Here is a 24362-nt window from a genome sequence, read left to right as displayed (position 1 = left end):
AATTTAGACAAATGCGTGGTGATGCATTTTGGTAGATCGAACCAGGGCAGGACTTACTCAGTTAATGGTAGGGCATTGGGGAGAATTATAGAACAAAGAGATCCAGGAGTACATGTTCATAGCTCCTTGAAAGTGGAGTCACAGGAGAACAGAGTGGTGAAGGCGGCGGCATTCGGCATGCTTGGTTTCGTTAGTCAGGAACCCTAACTTGGAATTCTGACGATTAGACTTTTGCCCCAGCAACAGTCAGAAGGCTCCTCTTATCACAGTCAGAAAGGGTATCCCCTCTCTGCCTTTCTCATCTGCAATCTTTGACACAGTTGAACATACCATCCTCTTCTAACGCCTCTCTACTGTCATCCACTGGGTGGACTACTCTCATCTGTTCCCATTCTTTTCTACTCAGTCCTAGCCAGGGAATCAGCCAGAATCGTTTCTTTTTTTGCTCCTCCACCATTAGATAGAAACAGAGAAGATAGGAGCAGGAGGAGGCCATTTGGCCCTTCGAGCCTGCTCTGCCATTCAATACAATCATGGCAGATCATCCAACTCAGTAGCCTAACCCTGCTTTTGATCCCATTCGCCCCCAAGTGCTATATCCAACCGCCTCTTGAATGCATTCAATATTTTGGCATCAACTACTTCCTGTGGTAATGAATTCCACAGGCTCACCACTCTTTGGGTGAAGAAATCTTACCTTCGAGGCTTCCCAAACACCAACGCTCAACTCCCTCCTTTATCCCAATCGACATGCTGCACTTAAATCATTTGAATGCATGGTATTACTTTTCACATGCACGCTGATGACATTCAGCTCTAACTCACCACCATCTTCCTCAACCAACGCCCATCATCTCTAACTTGCCAAGCTGCTTGCCCGATATCCAGTGATCTTTCTTCCAACTAAGTATCAGCAAGACCAAAGCCACTGTCCTGGCGCCTGCCACAAACTGTTTCCTAGTCATCGACTCTCTCAGTCTGTAAGGCTGAACTAGACTCTTCATAACCTTGGTGTTAATATTTGACCTCAAGTTGAGATTCCGACCACCAAATCTGCACCTTCATTACGTCTGCCTATTTCGACCTCTGTTACATCATCCAACTTCTCATCAAATCAGCTCATCTGCTGCTGAAACCTTCACCTCGGCCACTGTTATCCTTTGGACCCGACTATTCCAAGACTCTTGGCTGGCCTCCCACATTCTATGCTAAATAAACTTTATTTGGAGAGGTGGTGGGTGGATGTCTACAACATATTTTGAAAACTGCAGGGAAATTCAACAGCAAGATACAACTGCTGTAATTCTGAATCATAAAGAATGCAACGTTTTATTTTCAACACAGTATACTCAGTGCCGGAGGGCTTGGAAGAACAGAGTAGCTTTCAATCCTGGGACAGAGCAAGGACTCACCTGTAGGTAATTTTCCAGCCACAGGATGGCTCGCACGTCCAACATGTTTGTAGGTTCTAAGAACACGAGAAGTGATTTAGGTGAAGTTTATTGGCATCACTGAAGTATTTCACAAATAAAACAAAGTTAACAGTACAAGATTACTCAGGGCTTGCAGATGGCATACAAACAATATCTCTCGGCCAAATATATTCACATCCAGTTCATTTAGAAACATAGAAACCCAACAGCACAGAAAGAGGCCATTCGGCCCATCGGGTCTGCACTGACCACAATCCCACCCAGCTCTACCCCCATATCCTTACATATTTACCCACTAATCCCTCTAACCTACGCATTTCAGGACACTAAGGGCAATTTTAACATGGCCAATCAACCTAACCCGCACAACTGGACTGTGGGAGGAAACCGGAGCACCCGGAGGAAACCCACGCAAACACGAGGAGAATGTGCAAACTCCACACAGACAGTGACCCAAGCCGGGTCCCTCGAGCTGTGAAGCAGCAATGCTAACCACTGTGCTTCACAGTGTTCTTCGTAAGAACATAAGAAATAGGAGCAGGAGTAGGCCATCTAGCCCCTCGGGCCTGCCCCGCCATTCAACAAGATCATGGCTGATATGAGGCGAATCAGTTCCACTTACCCGCCTGCTCCCCATATCCCTTAATTCCCTTATTGATCAGAAATCTATCTATCCGTGATTTAAACATATTCAACGAGGTTGCCTCCACCACTTCAATGGGCAGAGAATTCCAGAGATTCACTACCCTCTGAGAGAGAAGTTACCCCTCAACTCTGTTCTGAACCGACCCCCACTTATTTTGAGGCTGTGCCCTCTAGTTCTGGTTTCCCTTCTAAGTGGAAAGAATCTCTCTACCTCTACCCTATCCAGCCCCTTCATTATCTTATATGTCTCTATAAGATCACCCCTCAGCCTCTAAACTCCAACGAGTACAGACCCAATCTGTTCAATCTCTCCTCATAAGCTACACCCCTCATCTCCGGTATCAACCTGGTGAACCTTCTCTGCACTCCCTCCAAGGCCAATATATCCTTTCACAAATAAGGGGACCAAAACTGCACACAGTGCTCCAGTTGCGGCCTCACCAGTGCCTTGTATAGTTGCAGCAAGAATTCCCTGCTTTTATATTCTATCCCCCTCGCGATAAAGGCCAACATTCCATTCGCCTTTTTGATCACCTGCTGCACCTGCAAACTGAGTTTTTGAGATTCGTGCACAAGGACCCCCAGGTCCCTCTGCACAGTAGCATGATGTAATTTTTCTCCTTTTAAATAATATTCCAATTTACTATTATTTCTTCCGAAGTGGATAACCTCACATTTGCTAACGTTATATTCCATCTGCCAGATCCTCACCCAGCCTATCCAAATCTCTCTGCAGACTTTCCGCATCCTCCACGCAATTCGCTTTCCCGCTCATCTTCGTGTCATCAGCAAACTTTGATACCCTACACTCAGTCCCCTCCTCCAGATCATCTATGTAAATGGTAAACAGTTGAGGCCCCAGCACCGATCCCTGCAGCACGCCACTAGTCACCACCTGCCAACCAGAAAAGCACCCATTTATTCCAACTCTCTGCTTCCTGTTAGATAGCCAATCCCCAATCCACGCCAACACCTTACCCCCAACTCCGTGTACCCCAATCTTCTGCAGCAACCTTTTGTGAGGCACCTTATCGGATGCCTTTTGGAAATCTAAAAACACCACATCCACTGGTTCCCCTCTGTCAACCGCACTAGTCACATCTTCATAAAAATCCAGTAAATTCATCAAACACGACTTTCCCTTCATGAATCCATGCTGCATCTGCTTGACCGAACCATTCTTATCCAGGTGCTCTGCTATTTCCTCTTTAATGATGGACTAATTAGAAACTTGATGTCTGTGTCGACATGCGCGATCTTCTTGGCTGTATGTATTCGCATTCCAACCATTATTCTGTAAATTGAGTTTGTGTCTTTATATGCCCTGTTTGTGAACAGAATTCCCACTCACCTGAAGAAGGGGCTTAAGGCTCCGAAAGCTCGTGGCTTTTGCTACCAAATAAATCTGTTGGACTTTAACCTGGTGTTGTTAAACTTCTTACTAGTTATGAGTGTCAGGTCCTGTCCTAGAAGTTACATTTTTTGACTGTCTACATTTCGGAAGGAAACCTGCTGACATTACCCAGTCTGAGTGATTCCAGTCTCATACCAATGTGCTTGACTGCCCTCTGAAATGGTGTAACAAGTTACACAGTGTGTCAAACTACTGCAAATAATGTCTCAGCAATCAGGGCTGGCCAATAAATGTCAGGTGTTTGGAAACTGCGCGATTCACTCCTTTATTCCTTGGTAGCTGGGATGGTTTGTACAAGTAAGCAACGGAAGGAAGCTATTAGTATCTACTGCTGCCTAGTGCAACCACCCTGCTGGGCAGTGCTCACCATCCATAACATCACCATTCCGTTCACAGTGCTGTCCAGTTCAGCAACTCCAATGTGGCACCTCAGGAGATGTCCAATAAAAAGAGAAGCTGTAGCTTCTTTTCGGGTTTGGGGTGAGGTGTGCATGACCTGGCCTTTTACCAGCACAAGTAGAATGAAGGGCTGAATGAGTACGAGGACTACAGATACAACCATGTGTTCTACCATTATGGTAGCTTAAATGAATGTGCCTTTAGACCCATGAGGTAGTTTTTCTCGGTACTAAGATTTTAAGCCACTTCTACTTCACATTTTGGTGAAATAGACCAACTGTTAAGGTCATCCACCACTAACTACATAAGGCCAATAGCACTTAATCCAATTCATTACAAGTGTATTGTAGCACTCCTGATACACTAATACCATTACAGTCAACTTACCATCTAGTAATAGAAGATCAGGCCTGAAAGAGAAGAAGAGAGAGAAAATATAAGAATTCACAATCATCAGTCAATTATTCAAATGAAGTTCAAATTGCTCACTCCTGTGAAGGTTGGGCCCAAATTTTAATCCAAACAACCAGCAGAGGAGCTACAGCTCTCTAATACCCTGGGACTGACAAAACCCCCAGATTCAGCACCTTTAGACACTGAAGAGGATTGTGAGCAAAAGCACAAAACAAAAAAAAAAGGCAAGAGTGAGTTTGAGGTATTGAGTGAACTAGTAAAATATATGATGTCGCTTCACAAAGATCCAAGATCGTGTTATTTCACATGTCGTCCAGTAGCACAGAGCTCAAAGTACGTTCCACTGCGAGAGGCCCTGTTATACGGCTGGCTCAATGGAGAGCTTTGAGGAAGTAACAAGTAACATGGATAAAGAGGAACCTGTAAATGTGCTGTACTTGGATTTCAAGAAAGCACTTAGTAAGGTAAGGTTACGACACAATGTAAGAGCTCATGCTGTTGGGGGAAATATATTAGCAAGAATAGAGGATTAGTTAGCTAAAAGAAAACAGAGTAAGTTTAAAATGGGTCATTTTGACATTGGCAAGATGCAAATGGCTGGAAAGGGTAGATCCAGAAAGGAAGTTTCCCCGGGCTGGGGACTCCAGAAACAGGTGAAATAATTTCAGAATAAGGGAAAACCATTTAGAGCTGAGATGAGAAGGGATTTCTTCACTCAGAGGGTAGTGAATCTTTGGAATTACCTACCCTAGACAGCTGTAGAAGCTTGAATATGTTCAGCACAGAGAACAATAGATTTCTAGATACTAATGATAATGAGAATCTGGGGATAGCACAAAAAAGTGCTGTTAAAGTCGATAATCAGCCAAGATTGAGTTGAAGGATAGAATAGGCTCAAGGGGCCGAATGGCCAGTCCTTCTCCTAATCCATGTGCTTGTATATCCACTGCAGATCTAATTCAGCACTATACTCCTACTGTTAATAACTAAGCAGGAGAAACAAGGTTGGTTTTCCTTCCTCAACAGTGTCCATTTGTGTTTTCTCAGTCTTGAGCCACACCCTGTGTGGGATTGGAATCACATTGAAACTAAATCTGGTAAGAAAGGCTGGATTCCTTCCTGAAAGGACATTAGTGAGCTGGATTCAAATTCACAAACTACCTTCTGAGAGACTTGAATTTACCATTCTAGGTTCGGTCCATCAATATAACCCGTACACGAATGTAACTGGAGTGAGATGGTGGGGTTGTGGTAAAATCACTGGTGTAGTAATCCAGTGGCCTGGGGACATGTTTTCATATCCCACCACGGCAGCCGGTGAAATTTAAATTCAATCAATAAATGTGGAATTGAAAGCTAGTCTGTGGTGAACCATCGTTGGTCCCCACTGGATAGTACTGAGCCAGGGTCTGGCCAGTACTACAAGGATGTACATATGTTACTGTTGGGTTGTGCTACTTGTTGCTGTTGGGGTTAGGGTGGGGTTGTTACATCTTTGTACTGTAGTGTTGTGGTACATCCCAGTCGGGCTCCGCCTCCTGGGAGAGGTATAAAAGTTCCTGCTCTGGCCGGGACTCCTTCAGTCTGGGATAGTGTATATAATTACTGGCTGCTTCATTACAGTAAATAAAAGCCTTTCATTTACCGAGCATCCGGCCTCGTGTTTGAGAAGCGCATCATAGTCTCAGTAATGGTGAACGTGTAACTATCAACTCCAGACCACAGTAACGTGGTTGACTTTCAACTACTCTCTGAACTGATGTGGCAAGCCACTCAATGCTGGCCTAGCCAGTGACACCCACATCCCATGAAAGAATAAAGGAAAAGTATGAATCCTAACAGTGTTTAACTGGAATTTTGTACAACTTAACATAGAAACATAGAAAATATACAACACAGCATGAAGCCATTTTGTCCATTGTGTTTGCGCAAGCCATTAGGAGATTTTCCAGTCTAATCTCACCTTCCAGTTTTTGATCTGTCGCCCTGTAAATTAGAGTACCTCAAGCTCATATCCAAGTAGCCTTTAAAAGCAATGTGGGTTTCTACCCTTTCAGGTAGTGAGCTGCAGATGGACTTATTCAGTCTAAGTGTTTAGTCTTGATTCTAAGTTAGACAGCACCCATGACCCTTTGCTTCCTGCCACTGAGCCAATTTTGGATCCAATTTGCCAATTGGATTTCATGATCTTTAACTATAGAATCCCTACAGTGCAGAAGGCAGCCATTCAGCCCATTTAGTCAATACTGATTCCCCAAAAGAGCATCTTACCCAAGCCTACCCCACCGGCCCTATCCCTGCAACCCCGCACATTTACATGACTTACCCACCTAGCCTGCACATCTTTAGAATGTTCTGGACTGAACTTTAACTGTTTTGACCTGTCAGGAATGTGGGACCTTATCAAAAGCTTTGCTAAAAGTCCACATCAAAGTTGCTACTGTTATGAACAATGTATAATGTTTAAATTGAATATATAGATAGGTTATATATTTGAGAGTTTAGATAAAATGGTTTCAGTTTCACTGAGGTTGTTTGTGAGCCGTGGTAACTGGGAGTCTAGATAGACTCTTGAATAAGGTCAGGGCTTTTGGGCACAATTCCACCCAACAGCAAGAGGCCTGGGAAAGGACCCTGAGAAAGGAATCGCAGTGAGGACTGAACCCACCTCCCAGAAATACCCAGCAAGTGTGCGGTTAAAGATGCAGCTCTATGATTGGGCTCATTTGTCACGCAGAACCCATGACCAATAACAGTGTTTTTAGGTGGACAATCATACTCGTTAGTGAGTGATCACCAAACAAGTAGAGCTAACCCAAAGCAGAGAGTAGGGAGAAATGGGTAATTTTCAGGTTGGCAAGCTTTAACTAGCAAAGTGCCACTGGGACCAGTGCTGGGACCTCCATTTACACAAATGAACTGGGTGAAGGGATCAAATGCATAGTTGCTAAATTTGCTGGTGACACAAAGATAAGCAGAAAATTAAAATGAGGAAGGCATTCTCTTCCTGAGAGCAGTGGAGGCAGGGTCATTTGAATATTTTTAACACCGAGTTTGGTGGATTCATGATTGACAGGAGAGTCAAACGGTATAGGGTGTAGACAGGAAAGGGGAATCAAGGCCCCAATCACATTGGCCACACTCTTCTCAACAGTAAAACAGGCCCCAGGGGCCAGAAATACAGGCTCATATAATCTCTAATATAAGCTAGCTTTTTTATTCCTCATCTTACACTGTATGGGCCTTGATATAGAGGAGGAGTTCAGATTTGTGAATCTCACCCTTTGTAGGTGCAGATACCGGTTTCCTCTCGAAATGCCTTGCACTGCTCAGAAACATCATTAACATTAAGTGGCTGTTTCCTGCCCACTTTTGCCAAATCACATCGAGTAAAATTGGCCTTTCAATGTTTACTGTTGGTCTGTCTTTATCAGCTCCCACATTGATGCTAAATTTAACTTGATTATGTGCACTATTATTAACAGTCTTTCCCAGTGAATCCCCCGCTACCTGGCCAGTTTCATTGTCCAGAACTACTCCTTCCTTTGGGCTTGCTATGTGCTGATTAAAAGGTTCTCCTGAATGCATTCTAAGAATGTTGCACCTTTAGATCCTGCTTTTATCCCAGTTAATATTAAAGTAGCTGAACTCTTCCACTATTACTACCCCTCAATCTCCCTCTGACTGTTTGGGGCCTATAGTATATTCTCAACAATGCGATTTCCCCTTTTTTTGTTTCTCAGTTCAACCCATGTGGCCTAATTTGATACTCCTTCAGGCATATCAGACCTCGTGCGTCAGCTGTCACTCAGTTAGTAGCACTCTTTCCTCAGAGTTGCAAGATTTTGGTTTCAAAGTCCCACTCTGAAACAATCTCAAACAATGACGAGACAGAGTACAGGAATGAACTGGTGCGGAAATTTGGCATGTCAGCTACGACTCTCACCAACCTTTACAGATGCACCATAGAAAGCATTCTTGCATTGAAATAAAAGATCCTGTGGTATGGATAACGCTTATAGAAGCCAGAGAATGGTGATAAATGGCTGTGCTTTGGGCTGGAGTGAGGTATCCATCCAGCAATGTTCCTCAAGGTTCAGTATTTGAATAATGTTCTTATAATACATTAATGAAGTAGACTTGAGGATAGAACATTGCACAAACTCCGCACAAACAGTGACCCAAGCCAGGAATCAAACCAGGTCCCTGGCGCTGTGAGGCAGCAGTGTTAACCACCGTGCCGCTGTGGTGTAGTAAACACAATGAGGAATGGGCAGTCACATTGTAGATGAAACTCCATGCAAAAAAAAGTGTCAGGTGATGCATTCTGAAAGGAAGCAAAAGGAGAGACAATATAAACCAAATTATATCATTTTAAAGGGGGTCAAGAGAGGGAAACCTGGAGGTATTTATGCACAAACCTTTGAAGGTGGCAGGATAGGTTAACAGAGTGTTAATAACAGATAAGACCTTAGGTTTTATAAAGGTCTATACTCCGAGTAAAAAAGCCAAGGATTGGGCTAAACCTATAGAAAACAATAACTGGCTCTAGCTGGAGTATGGTGTTCAATTCTAGGCATTACACTTTAGGAAAGGGAGGGACCTTAAAAATGGTACAGAATGGGTCCAAGAGTGAGGGATTATTATTGCAGGGATAGACTGGAAAAACACATTGTTCTCTTTAGAGCAGAAGTGTTTAAAATCATGAAAGGCTTAGGTCAAGCAAATATAGAGAAATAACTTCTAGTAGCTGAAGGATTGATTACCAGAGCAACCAGATTCTAAATCATTGGCAAAAGAACCTGGGTAACATAAGGAAAAACATTATTATACGAGTGGAAAGCACTGCCCGATAGGAAGACGGTGGCTACAGATTCCATTGTGGTTTTCTAAAAGCAATTGGACAAATATTTGGAGGAAAAATGGTAAGAATATGGGGAATGAGCTTGGCAACGGACTGATGGATGGCTCTTCAAAAGATCTGACAAAGAAACGATGGGCCGAATAGCCTTTTCCTTTGTTGCACGGTTCTATGTTTTAGCATTTGCAGCTTGGATACTGCTCACTCTATAGTGTATCTGGAAAGCTTTCCTCTTTGAACTCATTCCCAAGATCAAACTTTTGCTGATTTCATAAACAAATTTGGACATAAGAAAATGAATTCAAAATTCTTCTCAATTGAAGCGAGGTTAAGGATAACACAGGAACAGAGTAGACCATTCAGCCACTCAAATGAGATCAAGGCTCGTCTGTACCTTAACTGAATTTATCTGCCTTCCTTTCAAAGCTCAGTGCTTGATATATTCAAGCTAGTTGGCTCTCTTGGTTTTAAAACAAACACAAACTGGGGACCATGATAAATCAGTTACTTACTTGGCAAACAGCGCCCTGGCCAAAGCCAGCCTCATCCTCCAACCTCCAGAGAACTCCCTGAAAAATAAACACCAAGTTCATATTGGGACTTCAAAAGAAATTTAACAATAACTTCAAGATAATTAAAAAGGCCAGGACTGCACAAGTGAAATGAAACTTACTTAAATACTTGAAGGAACTTTGGAGAGAGAGAAATTTAACATTTCCTACTCCAAGAGCATGGATTATTACCTAACACTGATTAATTTGCTGATATACTGTTGTAAGGAAAGGACTCTGTCTTTAGAGGTTCAAAAACTTCAGTTAGTTTAGAAATGTAATAGTTTGAGTAATTTTAAAATTTAAAATGCATGTTTGAACAGACCTTACTGCCAAACAGGACAGTGGTCTCAGAGAAGTGTCAGTCACATTGATCTTTTACAGATAATAGTAATTCCCAATCAATTAATTTAATAAATGTAACAACGGGTGACTGACAGTGAGGGGATGGAAAGAGCTTTGTCTTTAAGCTATTTCCAATCACGGGTACTTATGGGTACTTCTGCAACACATGTAAGTACAAGCTAAAATGTACAAGCTAAATAAAGTAATTAATGCAAAATCAATGCCATGCAATACAAGAAGAATTACTTTTCCTCAAAATTTTGAATACAATTATAAAAGTGCTCATCATTGTTTAAAATCGGAAACTGGAGTGGCCACTGCCACTGTTTCTGACAAATTGCTAAACTGTGCACAGAGTTGGGTAACTTGGTGACAAATGGAGAGAAGCCTGAAAAAAGGATGCCTCTGCAAGATGTTCAGCGGGACAAGGAGGAATGGAATGTCTACATTAGAGTGTCTGACCAGAGCAAAGGACCCTATGTGGAAAAGGGTGATTCGATCCACTGGGTGATAATATTATCTCAAGAAAACTGGGGAAGGAATTTTAAGGAACAGTACAGAATTAGAAGACAAGGTGGCACCTAGCTTGTGTGGGTGCATTCAACATTGGCTGGAACCTAACATCAATCTTGCTAAAGAAGTTCAACAAGATGCACACAATATGCAAAACTCTGTCCAGTAACCTAACCCATGATAAATGATAACAGTTTGTAGGCTGCAACTTACAGTTAAAAGTTATGAGCCAAAAAAAGTTTGCTGTGACTGAGTGGTATCAAAATTTGAATCTCTTGCATTCTGTCAGCACATCACAAGCGATTACAATTCAAAGGTACTTTGTGAATTATAAATTACTTTAGGACATCCTTGAGGTGATGAAAGGGGTTACAGAAATGTAAATCTTTCTTTTTACATTGTGGAAATGACTGCTACCGAATTGCTGTAAGCATTAACAAAACAGGGAAGAGGTTGCATCAGAGATTGAAACAGGCAATAATTAACCGAGACCAGCATTGATTCTGCTCCTTATACAGCCTTGCGATGTCTGTTCTCACTTAAACTATACTGTTTGCACAATATTACAACAAATACTAAATCAGCAGCTGACTCAAAAGAAGCTCTTTATGTGCAGCATCTCACCTGGTCATCTGTTGTTGCATCTTGGAGCTGAACCCCAAACCAGCCAGAATAACCGAGGCTCTAAAAACAGAGAAAGATCCCATCAATTCAGACAAATATAAATTTTTGTATTGGAATGAAAGTGAGCGAGAGGTGAAAGCAGGGGAACGCATGAGACACACAAACACGTCCTGAGAATTTCATTGGGGGAGGAAGGTGGCGAAGGGAGATATAATTATCTATGTTCTATGGTTTAGAGCAAAACAATTTTGCAAGGTCAACTCTCCACACATTGCAATCCAAACAGCCAAGTTATCATAAGAATCCCTAAATATTTCCAGCATTCTCAATTACATTGAATACTGAGCTGTGTTAACATTTTGCCCTGAAAAATCTGATTGCTCCAGGATTATACAGACCTCTCAGAAAGTTTTGCTGAAATATAAATCACTATCATGAGTAGAACGGAAGTCACATCTGCAGATCAGTTGCAAAACTACCAATTTTACAAAGATACATTGGTATTGACATCAGAACAAACAACATTAATGCTGCCAACATACTTCCCCATACTTCACCAAAATGGCCATTCTTTAAGCTGGAGTTTAGATAATTAGGAATGTTAGCTATGGATCGGTGGGTGGCACTCCCACTTTTTGAGTCAAGTGAGGGTTCCAGTGCCACTTCAGAAATTTGAACACAATCCAGGCCGACACTTACAGTACAGTACCAAGGGAGTGCCACACTGTAGGAGGTGCTGCATTTTGGATGATACGTTTGCTCTCTCAGGAAGAACCTATGGCATTATTTTGAGATGAACAGGGAAGTTCTCCCCAATGTCCTGGCTAATATTTATCCCTCAATCAACACATGTAAAACAAATAACCTGGTCATGATGGTGGGAGTTTGCTGGTGTGCAAATTGGTTATTGTATTTCCTCCATTACAACAGAGACTGCTCTTCAAAAAATGTAAAGCATTTGGGATAATCTGAAAGTTTGAAAGATGCTATATAAATGCAAGCCTTTCTTTCTTTAGAAGGTAGCACAACGTCTCTCTCTTTGGGCAAAAGCTCATGCAGAACATCAGAATTGCCTGCTCATGTTCAAAGAGAAGCATGTAAGTTTAGCTGAACACATTAATCAGATTAGAAAAGCACTCTGTTCGAGGTGAGGGACGACGTCAGTGTCCCTGCTGATTATACCTGTGAGAAGTGCATCCATCTGCAGCTCCTCCAAAACCGTGTAAGGGAACTGGAGCTGGAGTTGGAGGAACTTAGGATCATTAGGGATGCAGAGATGGCCATAGACAGAAGCTTCAGGGATACAGTTACTCCGCGGAATGAAAATAGATGGGTGACGGTGAGAGGGACTGGGAAGAAGCAGTCGGTGCAGGGATCCCCTGTGGTCGTTCCCCTTAGCAATAAGTATTCCGCTTTGGATACGGTTGAGGGGGACGACATACCAGTGGTGAGCCGCAGTGAGAGGATCTCCGGCACTGAGTCCGTCCCTGTGGCTCAGGAGGGTAAGGAGGAGAGCGGGAGGGCAATAGTTATTGGGGACTCGTTAGTTAGAGGGATAGATAGGAGGTTCTGTGGCAGCAAAAGAGACTCGAGGATGGTTTGTTGCCTACCGGATGCCAGGGTCCGTGACGTCTCGGACTGTGTTTTCCGGATTCTTAAGGGGGAGGGGAAACAGTCACAAGTCGTGGTACACATTGGTACCAACGACATAGGTAGGAGAGGGGACGGGGATTTAAAACAGGAATTTCGGGAGCTGGGCTGGAAGCTGAGAGCAAAGACAAAACATGTGGTCATCTCTGGTACGCTACCGGTGCCACGTGATAGCGAGTTGAGGAACAGGGAGAGAGTGCAGTTAAACATGTGGTTGCAGGGATGGTGCAGGAGGGAGGGTTTCAGATACGTGGATAATTGGAACACGTTCTGGGGAAGGTGGGACCTCTACAAACAGGACGGGGTGCACCTGAACCAGAGGGGCACCAATATCCTGGGAGGGAAATTTGCTACGGCTCTTCAGGGGGATTTAAACTAATTTGTCAGGGGAGTGGGAAAAGGAGTTGTAGTCCGGAAGTCAGTGTTGAGGGTGGTGAGGTATTGGGGAAGGTATCAAGGTCAAGGGTGGGTACCGGTAGACAGGAAGGTGGGTTGAAGTGTGTCTACTTCAATGCAAGGAGCATCCGGAACAAGATGAACTTGGGGCGTGGATTGGTACTTGGGACTACGATGTTGTGGCCATTACGGAGACGTGGGTAGAACAAGGACAGGAATGGTTGTTGGACGTTCCGGGGTATAGATGTTTCAGTAAGTGTAGGGAAGCTGGTAAAAGAGGTGGAGGAGTAGCATTGTTAATCAAGGATAGTTTAACGGCTGCGGAAAAGCACTTTGAGGGGGATATGCACACTGAGGTAATATGGGCTGCAGTTAGAAACAGGAAAGGAGCGGTCACATTGTTAGGAGTTTACTATAGGCCCCCAAATAGTAATAGAGATGTGGAGGAGGAAATTGCTAAGCAGATTATGGATACGTGTGGGGGTCACAGGGTAGTTGTCATGGGGGACTTTAACTTTCCAAATATTGATTGGAACCTTTGTAGGTCAAATAGTTTGGATGGGGCACTTTTTGTGCAGTGTGTGCAGGAGGGTTTCCTGACACAATATGTGGATAGGCCGACAAGGGGTGAGGCCACATTGGATTTGGTACTGGGAAATGAACCGGGCCAAGTGTTAGATTTGGTTGTGGGAGAGAACTTTGGAGATAGTGACCACAATTCTGTGTCTTTTGTTATTGCAATGGAGAGGGATAGGGCCGGACGGCAGGGCAAGGCTTACAATTGGGGGAGAGGTAATTATGATGCGATTAGGCAAGAATTAGGGGGCATAAGATGGGAACAGAAACTGTCAGGGAAAGGCACTGATGAAAAGTGGAACTTTTTCAAGGAACAAATACTGGGTGTCCTTGATAGGTATGTCCCTGTCAGGCAGGGAGGAAATGGCCGAGTGAGGGAACCGTGGTTCACAAAAGAGGTGGAATGTCTTGTGAAAAGGAAGAGGGAAGCTTATGTAGGGATGAGGAAACAAGGTTCAGATGGCTCGATTGAGGGTTACAAGTTAGCAAGGAATGAGCTGAAAAAGGGGCTGAGGAGAGCTAGGAGGGGACATGAGAAGTCCTTGGCGGGTCGGATCAAGGAAAACCCCAAGGCTTTTTACTCTTATGTGAGGAATAAAAGAATGACCAGGGTGAGGTTAGGGCCGGTCAAGGACAGTGGTGGGAACTTGTGTATGGAATCAGTAGAGATAGGCGAGGTGATGAATGAATACTTTTCTTCAGTGTTCACCAAGGAGAGGGGCCATGTTTTTCAGGAAGAGAAGGTGTTACAGGCGAATAGGCTGGAGGAAATAGATGTTCGGAGGGAGGATGTATTGGCAGTTTTGAATAAACTGAAGGTCGATAAGTCCCCTGGGCCTGATTAAATGTATCCTAGGATTCTTTGGGAGGCGAGGGATGAGATTGCAGAGCCTTTGGCTTTGATCTTTGGGTCCTCGCTGTCCACGGGGATGGTGCCAGAGGACTGGAGAGTGGCAAATGTTGTTCCTCTGTTTAAGAAAGGGAATAGAAATGACCCTGTTAATTATAGACCGGTTAGTCTGACTTCGGTGGTTGGTAAATTGATGGAAAAGGTCCTTAGGGATGGGATTTACGACCATTTAGAAAGATGCGGATTAATCCGGGATAGTCAGCACGGATTTGTGAAGGGCAAATCGTGCCTCACAAATTTGATAGAATTTTTTGAGGAGGTAACTAGGTGTGTTGATGAAGGTAGGGCGGTTGATGTCATATACATGGATTTTAGTAAGGCGTTTGATAAGGTCCCCCATGGTCGGCTTATGATGAAAGTAAGGAGGTGTGGGATAGAGGGAAAGTTGGCCGATTGGATAGGTAACTGGCTATCTGATCGAAGACAGAGGGTGGTGGTGGATGGAAAATTTTCGGACTGGAGGCAGGTTGCTAGCGGAGTGCCGCAGGGATCGGTGCTTGGTCCTCTGCTCTTTGTGATTTTTATTAATGACTTAGAGGAGGGGGCTGAAGGGTGGATCAGTAAATTTGCTGATGACACCAAGATTGGTGGAGTAGTGGATGAGGTGGAGGGGTGTTGTAGGCTGCAAAGCGACATAGATAGGATGCAAAGCTGGGCTGAAAAATGGCAAATGGAGTTTAACCCTGATAAATGTGAGGTGATTCATTTTGGTCGGACAAATTTAAATGTGGATTACAGGGTCAAAGGTAGGGTTCTGAAGACTGTGGAGGAACAGAGATATCTTGGGGTCCATATCCACAGATCTCTAAAGGTTGCCACTCAAGTGGATAGAGCTGTGAAGAAGGCATATAGTGTGTTAGCTTTTATTAACAGGGGGTTGGAGTTTAAGAGCCGTGGGGTTATGCTGCAACTGTACAGGACCTTGGTGAGACCGCATTTGGAATATTGCGTGCAGTTCTGGTCACCTCACTATAAGAAGGATGTGGAAGCGCTGGAGAGAGTGCAGAGGAGATTTACCAGGATGCTGCCTGGTTTGGAGTGTCGGTCTTATGAGGAAAGGTTGAGGGAGCTGGGGCTGTTCTCTCTGGAGCGGAGGAGATTGAGGGGAGACTTAATAGAGGTTTATAAAATGATGAAGGGGATAGATCGAGTGAACGTTCAAAGACTATTTCCTCGGGTGGATGGAGCTATTACAAGGGGGCATAACTATAGGGTTCATGGTGGGAGATATAGGAAGGATATCAGAGGTAGGTTCTTCACGCAGAGAGTGGTTGGGGTGTGGAATGGACTGCCTGCAGTGATAGTGGAGTCAGACACTTTAGGAACATTTAAGCGGTTATTGGATAGGCACATGGAGCACACCAGGATGGTAGGGAGTGGGATAGCTTGATCTTGGTTTCAGATGAAGGTCGGCACAACATCGTGGGCCGAAGGGCCTGTTCTGTGCTGTACTGTTCTATGTTCTATGTTCTATGTGAGTAATACAGTAATCATGGGTGACTTCAATCTGCATATAGACTAGTTAAACCTAATGAGCAGTAATGCTATGGAGGACAAGTTTCTTGAGTGTGTTAGGGATAGCTTCCTAGAGCAGTATGTTGAGGAACCGACTGAGAACAGACTATTTTAGGTCTCGTATCATAAAACAAGAAAGGGCTCATCGATAGTTTTGTTGTAAAAGAATCTTTAGGGAAGTGACAATAACATGATGGAACTTTACACTATGCTTGAAAATGAGAGAGTTCAATCCAAAGGCAGGGTGCAAATAAGAACAAAGGAAATCATGAGGATATGAGGGGTAAATTGGCTGAGGTGGATTGGGAAAATACATTACAAGGTCTGACTGTGCATAAGCAATGGATAGTCTTTAAGGAATGATTAGTTTACAGCAACTATACATTTCTTTAAGGCACAGAACCCCAAGAAATCAGTCTACCATGGCGAACAAAGGAAGCGAAAGATTGTACAAGTTTAAAAGAAACGGCTCTCAAATTGCCAGAAATAATTGCAAACCTGAGGGTTGGGAGGATTTGAGAGTACAGCAAAGGAGAACCAGGAAACTGGTGAACATGAATGTAAGCTGGCAAAAAACATAAAAATGGACTGTAAAAGTTTCCCTAGATATTTGAAGGGAGCTTGGCTAAGATAAATGTGGTTCCATTACAGGCAGAGTCAAGAGGCTTTATAATGGGGCACAGAGAAATGGCAGAGAAGCTAAATGATTACTTTGTATCTACACTGAGTAGGATCCAATAAATCTTCCAGAATTAGAGGTCAAAGTGACTAGGGAGAATGAATTATCAGAAATTTAAAAAGGTTGTATTAGAGACATTCATGTCTCAAGATTGATAAGTCCCAGGACCTGATGATCTACATGCCAAACATTGAAAGAGTTAGTTATGGAGATAGTGGAAGCATTGGTAATCATCTTGCAAAATTGTATATTTTCGGCATTTATTCCTGCAGACTGGAAGGTACCATATGTCACCCCACTATTTAAGTTTAGTTTATTTATTAGTGTTTAAGTAGGCTTACATTAACAATGCAATGAAATTACTGTGAAAATCTGAGTCGCCACACTCCAGTACCTGTTAGGGTACACTGAGGGAGGTTTTATCATGGTCAAAGCACCTAACCAACACGTCTTTCGGACTGTGGGAGGAAACTGGAGCACCCAGAGGAAACCCACGCAGACACGGGGAGAATGTGCAAACTCCGCACAGACCGAGAAGGGAGAGAGAATACAGGGAACTACAGACATTTTAACCTTACATCAGTAGTAGGGAAAATGCAGGAATCTATTCGAAAGAATCTGGCAAATGGGCACTTGAATAATAATGATCCAATTGGGCAGAGCCAACATAGAACATAACAACGCAGTACAGGCCCTTCAGTCCTCGATGTTGCGCCGACCAGTGGAACCAATCTAAAGCCCCTCTAATCTACACTATTCCAATATCATGCGTTTATGAATGGGAAATCATGTTTGATGATCCTATTGGAGTATTTTTGAGGATACTACTAATAGAATTGATGGATGGGAGACGAAGGACATTGTATCCTTGGATTTTCAGGAACATGGAAAATAGGAGTAGGCCATTCAGCCCATCGAGTCTGCTCTGCCATTCAATGTGAACATGGCCGATCCTCTATCTCAACGCCATAGCTTCCCATACCCCTCGACGCCTTTCAAGTCGAGAAATCTATCTACTACTTGTGATCTTGGTTTCAGATAAAGCTCGGCACAACATCGTGGGCCGAAGGGCCTGTTCTGTGCTGTACTATTCTATGTTCTACTTACTTAAATGCGACTTGGCCTCCACACTATTGTGTGGTAGAGAGTACCAGAGTTTTGGGAGGCATTTAATCATTATTTTTACTATTTATGGACCTATTGAAGACTTTGTGATTCCTTTTATGTTGGCTGTCAGTCTCTTTTCATACTCCCTCTTTACTTCTTCACCTCTTCTGTGAACCTTCCATATTCAGCTGGTTTCAACCGTATTTTCGATCAGACACCTGTCAGGAGCACACTTTCTCTTCATCTCCTCTTCTATCACCCAGGGAGCTCTAGATTTGTTTCCCCATCTTGCCCCATCAGGGGAATATACCTTGACTGTGCCCGAATCATCATCTCTTTGAAGGTAGCCCATTGATCAGCTATTGTTTTTCCTGCCAACCTTTGATTCCGATGTATTCGGTCCAGGTCCACTCTTACCCCATTGATGATGGCTCTCCCTCAGTGAATTGTTCTTACTCTGGATTGTCTATTGTCCTTTCCCATAATCAAGCTAAAATATATGATACAATGATCACTGTTCCCTAGACATTCTCTGACTGACACTTGCCCCATTTGGTCCACCTCATTTCCAAGAACTACCTCTGGCAATGCCTCCTTGGTAGTCATGATGTGGAGATGCTGGCGTTGGACTGGGGTAAGCACAGTAAGAAGTCTCACAACACCAGGTTAAAGTCCAACAGGTTTATTTGGTAGCAAATACCATAAGCTTTCGGAGCAATGCTCCTTCGCCAGAGACCACTCCATCTGACGAAGGAGCATTGCTCCGAAAGCTTATGGTATTTGCTACCAAATAAACCTGTTGGACTTTAACCTGGTGTTGTGAGACTTCTTACAATGCCTCCTTCCCCATTGGAATGGAAAAATACTAAAGAAAAGTTTCCTGGCCTCACTCTAGGAGCTCTCATACCCTTCTGCCCTCTTCACAAGTACTATCCCAGTCTATATTTGGATGTCGCCCTTTATAAGTTGTTTATAATTTTTGCAACTCTCCGTAATTTCTTTGCAAATGTGTCCCTCTACACTCTTCCCACTAATTGGTGGGTAATTATGCAGCAGTTATAGAAAGCCCTTGATAGAACCCTATCTGGTGTTCAGTTCTGAGCACCAAGCTCAGGAAAGATACTTTGATGTGGAGATGATGCAGCACAGATCCAATTGAACTTGTATTGAAGGGGTTCAATTCTAGTTACATGCTGCATTAACTTGCCTTGTTCTCTCGAGTTGAGAAGGATGAAGGGTGACATAATCAAGGTGTCTAAAACATTAAATGGATTTGTTGGTGTAGATACAGAGAAACTGGTTCTTTTGATAGGGGAAATAAAGATGGCGGGGAAATAATTTTAAACTTAGGCCATTTAGGAGGCAAAATCAGGAAGCATTTTATCCACATAAACGGTAATGGCAGGTTTCCCTTGAAAACTTAAGAATAGGAGCAGGAGTCAGCCATCTGGCCCCTCGAGTCTGCTCCACCATTCAATAAGATCATGGCTGATCTTTTTGTGGACTCAGCTCCACTTACCCGCCCGCTCACCATAACCTTTAATTCCTTTACTGTTCAAAAACTTATCTATCCTTGCCTTAAAAACATTCAATGAGGTAGCCTCAACTGCTTCACTGGGCAGGGAATTCCACAGATTCACAACCCTTTGTGTGAAGAAGTTCCTCCTCAACTCAGTCCTAAATCTGCTTCCCCTTATTTTGAGGCTATGCCCCTAGCTCTAGTTTCATCCGCCAGTGGAAACAGCTTCCCTGCTTCTATCTTATATATTCCCTTCATAATCTTATCTGTTTCTATAAGATCCCCTCTCATTCTTCTGAATTCCAATGAGTATAGCCCCAGTCTACTCAGTCCCTCCCCATAAGCCAATCCTCTCAACTCCGGAATCAACCTAGTGAATCTCCTCTGCACCCCCTCCAGTGCCAGTATATCCTTTCTCAAGTAAGGAGACCAAAACTATACACAGTACTCCAGTTGTGGCCTCACCAGCACCTGATACAGCTGCAACATAACCTCCCTGTGATTAAACTCCATCCCTCCAGCAATGAAGGAGAAAATTCCATTTGCCTTCTTAATTACCTGCTGCACCTGCAAACCAACTTTTTGCGATTCATGCACAAAAAAAGCTGAGGAACAATAGAGCTTGAGGTTTTGATATATTTTTGGAGTAAGGGTATCAATTGATATGGAAATAAAGCGAATAAATGCAGTTATGAGGTACATTTCAGCTATAATCTGATTGAATGGCACAAAAGGCTCTTGGCCTTGTCCTGTTCAATGTTCCACCACACCTTCTCATTTGCTCCTTCACCTATCAAGCAAAGGTGCCAAATCCTGGAGTCACAAATAGTCTTGATTCTTCACGTGTCAGTAGGCTACCTGACTTGAGGAGGGTGCCCAGGCAGGATGGGGATCAATTAATTCCCATCCCATTCTCATTTATCATCTAACACACATGTACGCATATGCACACACAGACAGACACAGACACACACAGACACACTTCTCAACTGACTCTTTGATTGATTTTTACATCTTTCAAAGTCACAGGTCACTGATGTTCTTACTGCTCCCTTGGCAGAAACATTCCTTCACCTGCAGTGTGCCCTGATACATTACTCGTACTTCCCAAGCTGTGAAACAAAGTATTTGCAAAGGATTAATTGGAAACGCACCTGGCTGGAGCCTTGTCTGCCTCGATCTCCTCCAACTTTGCATAAATTTCAGTTAGTCTGCCGCTCTCTGTACCATCACTCCTAGAAGAGAAAGTCACAATAACAGTTATATTTACAGCTTGCAGGTTGGTGTTGATGTCACTGATGTGCTCAAATGTGATGTATGTCTTTTTCTTTACCCATTTCTCTCCACTAGAACTTACACTGCAACACAGTATGTGGCGCACTAAATACCCTAAATGCTTCAGTTTAATGACTATGCTTCATACCTAAAAGCATTGGTAGGCACTTCAAAGTCAAGCCCACTCCCACCCTCATCTGATCATCACACCACATGCTCTCATCAGGACAGCACCTTCCAAACCAACTACTTCTACTACCTAGAAAAAAAAGGGCAACACTATCACATACTAATTAGCTTCAAACCAAACAGCATCACAACTTGGAACTGTATCTCCATTCCTTCACCACTGCCGGGTCAAAATCCTGCAGTTCTCCTTCTAACAGCTCTGTGGATGTACCTGTACCTTATACAATGCAGCAGTTCAAGGCAGCAGCTCACTACCAATAAATGCTGGCCTAGCCAGTGATGCTCACATCCAAGAATGAATATATAACTAGGGAGTCATTGCAGCAGTAAGCCCAAGCTAGTGTGTTCTTCCCTTGCCCAGGTGGCATTTACGTCAGTACTAGCACCCAACAAAACCCAACTGGAGTTCAAATTTTGGATTTTCTGTTCTGCATTTTGAAACTGCATACTGCCAACTAACTGGGAAGCTGGGATTCTTCTATTTGCAATAGCTTCCTACAATTCATGAAGTTTCTCTGAAGTTTGCAAAACTGGGCAAAGTACCAAGTTCTACAAAGCTCACCACAGCTTCAGAAGAGCCTTAACACAGAAGGAGGCCATTTTCAGCACAAAAGGAGGCCATTTATACCACAGGAAGTGGCCATACAGCCCATCATGTCCATGCCAGCCTGATGACACCCAGGTACTTTCTAATCCCACATTCTAACCCCAACGATTTTTACTCTTATGTGAGGAATAAAGGAATGACCAGGGTGAGGTTAGGGCCGGTCAAGGACAGTAGTGGGAACTTGTGTATGGAGTCAGTAGAGATAGGCGAGGTGATGAATGAATACTTTTCTTCAGTGTTCACCAAGGAGAGGGGCCATGTTTTTGAGGAAGAGAAGGTGTTACAGGCTAATGGGCTGGAAGAAATAGATGTTCGGAGGGAGGATGTACTGGCAGTTTTGAATAAACTGAAGGTCGATAAGTCCCCTGGGCCTGATGAAATATATCCTAGGATTCTTTGGGAGGCAAGGGATGAGATTGCAGAGCCTTTGGCTTTGATCTTTGGGTCCTCGCTGTCCACGGGGATAGTGCCAGAGGACTGGAGAATGGCGAATGTTGTTCCTCTGTTTAAGAAAGGGAATAGAAATGACCCTGTTAATTATAGACCGGTTAGTCTTACTTCGGTGGTTAGTAAATTGATGGAAAAGGTCCTTAGGGATGGGATTTACGACCATTTAGAAAGATGCAGATTAATCCGGGATAGTCAGCACGGATTGGTGAAGGGCAAGTCGTGCCTCACAAATTTGATTGAATTTTTTGAGGAGGTAACTAAGTGTGCTGATGAAGGTAGGGCAGTTGATGTCATATACATGGATTTTAGTAAGGCGTTTGATAAGGTCCCCCATGGTCGGCTTATGATGAAAGAGAGGAGGTGTGGGATAGAGGGAAAGTTGGCCGATTGGATAGGTAACTGGCTGTCTGATCGAAGACAGAGGGTGGTGGTGGATGGAAAATTGTCGGATTGGAGGCAGGTTGCTAGCGGAGTGCCACAGGGATCAGTGCTTGGTCCTCTGCTCTTTGTGATTTTTATTAATGACTTAGAGGAGGGGGCTGAAGGGTGGATCAGTAAATTTGCTGATGACACCAAGATTGGTGGAGTAGTGGATGAGGTGGAGGGCTGTTGTAGGCTGCAAGGAGACATAGATAGGATGCAAAGCTGGGCTGAAAAATGGCAAATGGAGTTTAACCCTGATAAATGTGAGGTGATTCATTTTTGTAGGACTAATTTAAATGTGGATTTCAGGGTCAAAGGTAGGGTTCTGAAGACTGTGGAGGAACAGAGAGATCTTGGGGTCCAGATCCACAGATCTCTAAAGGTTGCCACTCAAGTGGATAGAGCTGTGAAGAAGGCCTATAGTGTGTTAGCTTTTATTAACGGGGGTTGGAGTTTAAGAGCCGTGGGGTTATGCTGCAACTGTACAGGACCTTGGTGAGACCGCATTTGGAATATTGTGTGCAGTTCTGGTCACCTCACTATAAGAAGGATGTGGAAGCGCTGGAAAGAGTGCAGAGGAGATTTACCAGGATGCTGTCTGGTTTGGAGGGTAGGTCTTATGAGGAAAGGTTGAGGGAGCTAGGGCTGTTCTCTCTGGAGCGGAGGAGGCTGAGGGGAGACTTAATAGAGGTTTATAAAATGATGAAGGGGATAGATAGAGTGAACGTTCAAAGACTATTTCCTCGGGTGGATGGACCTATTACAAGGGGGCATAACTATAGGGTTCGTGGTGGGAGATATAGGAAGGATAACAGAGGTAGGTTCTTTACGCAGAGAGTGGTTGGGGTGTGGAATGGACTGCCTGCAGTGATAGTGGAGTCAGACACTTTAGGAATATTTAAGCGGTTATTGGATGGGCACATGGAGCACACCAGGATGATAGGGAGTGGGATAGCTTGATCTTGGTTTCAGATAAAGCTCGGCACAACATCGTGGGCCGAAGGGCCTGTTCTGTGCTGTACTGTTCTATGTTCTATTCAATATTATTCAATGGACCAATAAAGAAACCAAGGCAGTCCTTAATCTGATGGAGCTCTTCTCATCCAGGTATTGAGATAGAGTTGAAAAGTACTGATCAAATCAGGAGTAAAGCATTTCATATCCCTTTAGAACAGGATGCTATAGCAGTGATTAATTTATCATTGATATAAAACAGTTGGCAGACAGGAACGATTGGGTGAAATGCTTTTGCTAACTGAAGTTCACTGCAGCAGATGCAGCTTTCCATCTTCCAGAGTTACATCTGTAACTATTGTAAATCTAGTGCAATGATGTTACTGTTGACTAATACACTTAGAGCTTAATTAACCTGTTTACAGCTCAAATTATGGTCCAGTGAGTGAGATATAACCAGTAAACCAGGTTACATTGATCACTCTCTTTTTTGTTTTAATCAGACTTTTCTTGGACATAGCAGTCATCCAGTGTCAGAAGACTTCACTGCAGAGTTCTGATCACGTAGCATTACAGAGTCTACAGCATAGTAGAAGCCTATGCACACATTTATGCTCCACATGAACTTTCACCCAATTAAAGTCCAACTCGAACAAGCATAGTCTCCTAATAAATAATGGCCAGGTCACAGAATTGTAAAGTGGTTCCTGCACAGCAGGATATTCGGCCCTCTCTGACCAAGTGTCATCTGGACTCGAAACGTTGGCTCTATTCTCTCCCCACAGATGCTGTCAGACCTGCCGAGATTTTCCAGCATTTTCTGTTTTTGTGTAGGACATTCGGCCTACTGTGTCCATGCTATCTCTCTGTCATCCCTTTCTACAAATTATTTGTCTTCAGATGTTTACCCGAT

General features: G+C 43.5%; 1 protein-coding gene across 5 annotated transcripts in view; it reads right to left on the bottom strand.

The window, feature by feature from the left end:
• Window positions 1–24362, bottom strand: part of abcf3 (ATP-binding cassette, sub-family F (GCN20), member 3) — a 125189-nt gene that overhangs the window by 32581 nt on the left and 68246 nt on the right. For all 5 annotated transcript variants that reach the window (XM_078204235.1, XM_078204236.1, XM_078204249.1 and 2 more), the window contains 5 exons: window positions 20706–20786; window positions 11200–11259; window positions 9679–9735; window positions 4279–4301; window positions 1413–1468 (listed from right to left, as the gene is read on the bottom strand). In XM_078204235.1, coding sequence (XP_078060361.1) covers window positions 1413–1468; window positions 4279–4301; window positions 9679–9735; window positions 11200–11259; window positions 20706–20786 — 277 coding nt within the window. The remainder of the gene's footprint in view (window positions 1–1412; window positions 1469–4278; window positions 4302–9678; window positions 9736–11199; window positions 11260–20705; window positions 20787–24362) is intronic.

Source organism: Mustelus asterias, chromosome 3 (genome assembly GCF_964213995.1).
Source record: "Mustelus asterias chromosome 3, sMusAst1.hap1.1, whole genome shotgun sequence".
NCBI classification, from domain to species: Eukaryota; Metazoa; Chordata; class Chondrichthyes; order Carcharhiniformes; family Triakidae; genus Mustelus; species Mustelus asterias.
This window is presented reverse-complemented; position numbering and strand designations above follow the sequence as displayed.